The 2,853-nt window shown below is 36.8% G+C and overlaps 1 protein-coding gene across 1 annotated transcript in view; it reads right to left on the bottom strand.

Moving 5' to 3' along the window:
- The window catches only part of LOC106876103 (mitochondrial 2-oxoglutarate/malate carrier protein), a 32,629-nt gene that overhangs the window by 5,836 nt on the left and 23,940 nt on the right, over positions 1–2,853 (bottom strand). Inside the window, exons 5-7 of the mRNA XM_052976922.1 lie at positions 2,304–2,423; positions 746–901; positions 655–667 (exon numbers count right to left, since the gene is read on the bottom strand). Coding sequence (XP_052832882.1) covers positions 655–667; positions 746–901; positions 2,304–2,423 — 289 coding nt within the window. The remainder of the gene's footprint in view (positions 1–654; positions 668–745; positions 902–2,303; positions 2,424–2,853) is intronic.

The raw sequence follows: 2,853 nt of genomic DNA, 5'->3' as shown, positions 1-2,853 counted from the left end.
CATCAACCCCAGTGATTCACAGGTATTTAATTCATCAACCCCCAAAAGGATAAAAGGCAAAGTCGACCTTGGTGGAGTCTGAACACAGAATGTGAGGATGGACAAAATACCGCTAAGCATTTCGCCAGGCATGATAACAATTCTGGGGGATAGTCGATTACATCAACCCCAGTGATTCACAGGTATTTAATTCATCAACCCCCAAAAGGATAAAAGGCAAAGTTGACCTTGGTGGAATTTGAACTCAGAACATAGCAACAGGTGAAATACGGATAAGCATTTCGTCCGGTATGCTAACATTTCTGCCAGCTTGTAGCCTTCTTACCAAACAGCCATAACTGTGCCTATCTATAGACCCATTTCATTACTATTTTATTCAAGTGGACTGCCACAGCCAGTCAATGTTTAAAAACTATCTTTATAGATACTTCTTTCAAAACTCCTATTTTGTTTTTCATACATTAACTCGTGAAGGTTGAACTATCTAAAATGTTAGAGAAAGAAACCAAGCTGTTTCTTGCAATGGAAAATGAAGGTGGTGAAGATGGAGCCAATTATTATTGGGTCCTTGGGGACATTATCAGAAGGCATCAAGAGGAAATATAAAGGAAATCAGAATAGGGCTGCCCAGTAGAACTGTCACAAAACGTTTGCCTCGTTGGAACAGCTAGAATAATCAAGAAAGTATTAGATAGTTGAAAAGAACAAATGGCATGGTACCAGAGGCTGCAGGTAGCAAGCCCACTATCCATGCAAGACTCCAGGTGTTCTGACAACAGCTGAATTAACAACAACAACAACGATATTTACCCTCCATAGTGTTAGTACTCCTTCTTCTTTAGTGATACGAAAGAGGGCATTGAATACGTTGGTGTAACCTCTTTGTTGATCTACAGGTAACCTAGAAAACAGTGAGATGAAATGTTAACTTGACAAAACATCCAATTGATAGAAGAAAACACATCTTACACACTTGGTTCTTCTTTCAGCTGATTACAACTTTCTGAAGTGGGATATTTTAATTATAATTACATGCTATCATGGTCATGACCACAGGACACGGCTGAACACACCATTTATTCTGGAGTGTGTGACCCATTGCTCCCTCCCATTCCATTTTCTACTGCTTAATTCCACACCCTCTTTTTCCGTTTCTTTGTTTCCTAGTAATTGTATTGTGATAAATAAAACATTTATATTTATTGTTTTATATTACAAATGAACAGAGACAACAAAGACGAGGATGAGTTTTTCAGTGGTGTCACCCAGCCAAAAGAGAGCAGCAGGAGCCACAGGTCACTCAAGGACAAGGCCCAGTATTTAGTCAAGACCTGGTTGGAGACCAACACCAATGACCTGCTGACAGATGTTGCCTTCTTGGGTGGGCAAGTGTTGGTGGACTTGTTCATCAAGTTCAACACAGCCATCCCCCTCCAGTGCTGCAGGGGAGCATTTGTTCTCTATGGGCAAGGACATCTTGAGGGCCAACAGATCATCCCTATCTGATGAAAACTTTGACATGCTAATTTTCATGAAGGGTAACGTGCACCTCATGAACAAAATGGAGAACAAGAAGAGGAAAAATTAAATTCTGTATACATTGTGTTTTACATTTTTTTAAAAATTTTAATTTTTTTATGGTCACTTTATCAATAAACTTTCTTAGTTTAATACTAATATTTGTTTCATCTGAGTTCTTTTTTTTTACTCTTTTCTGGCTCTAAAAACCTTTAAAAACCTAAAAAGGGCCAAAACTATGAAATCAGATATTTTTAGGTCTTTTAAAAGTTAAAACTATAAAATTAGCACTTTTTAACTCTAAAGCAAAAAAAAAAAGTTTTACGGTTGTAAAGTCCTTAAAAAAGCCTCAAAAAGACTGATTTCATAGTTTTGGCACTTTATAAAGATGTTTCCAGGTGGTTTTAAAACAAAAACTGATTTTTTGTTTTTTTCCATAATAAAATTTAACATTAGCGATTTATTGACAACTTCCATTACATTTTTAAAGAATTAACTGATTAACAGTTATCAAAGTTAACTACTTGGTAAACAGATTAACAGCTAACAGAGTTAACTTTTTGGTAAACAGATTAACGGTTAACAAAGTTAACTTTTCAGTTAACGGTGTCCACCTTTGGTGCTGCCAACACTGGTTAACAACACAAATTAGCAGCAACGTCACCAGTTTGCAACAAACACCACCATCACCACTGCTGTCATAAGTAATGTCTTACACTGATCAGCTTCAACTTGTGTAAATCCATCACACATATACACACACCCATTGCTGTATATATACGTACCTGCCATCAGCAGTCATTCGAATGAGAGAGATCTCAGCAGGTGTACCGACAAAGGCACCAATTGCCCCAGCTGTCATTCCGATAGCTGCCTTTGTGAAGAAACCAGGGGGTTTGTCACCACTGTATCAAAATATAAAACAACAAATATTAGAATTTATATATGTACATATACATACACACACACACACATATATACATACATATGTACACACACATATATACATGTACTCTTTTACTCTTTTACTTGTTTCAGTCATTTTGACTGAGGCCATGCTGGAGCACCACCTTTAGTCGACCAAAGCGACCCCAGGACTTATTCTTTGTAAGCCTAGTACTTATTCTATCGGTCTCTTTTGGCGAACCGTTAAGCTACAGTGACGTAAACCCACCAGCATCAGTTGTCAAGCGATGTTGGGTGACACACACACAAACATATATACACACATACATATATATATCTATACATATATATATATATATATATACACATATATATATATATATACACATATATATATATATGATGATGATGATGATGATCTTTTCTCCC

The sequence above is a fragment of the Octopus bimaculoides genome, chromosome 26 (genome assembly GCF_001194135.2).
Source record: "Octopus bimaculoides isolate UCB-OBI-ISO-001 chromosome 26, ASM119413v2, whole genome shotgun sequence".
In the NCBI taxonomy this organism is placed as follows: domain Eukaryota; kingdom Metazoa; phylum Mollusca; class Cephalopoda; order Octopoda; family Octopodidae; genus Octopus; species Octopus bimaculoides.
The sequence above is the reverse complement of the archived record's forward strand: the minus strand, read 5'-3'. Positions and strand labels throughout refer to the sequence as shown.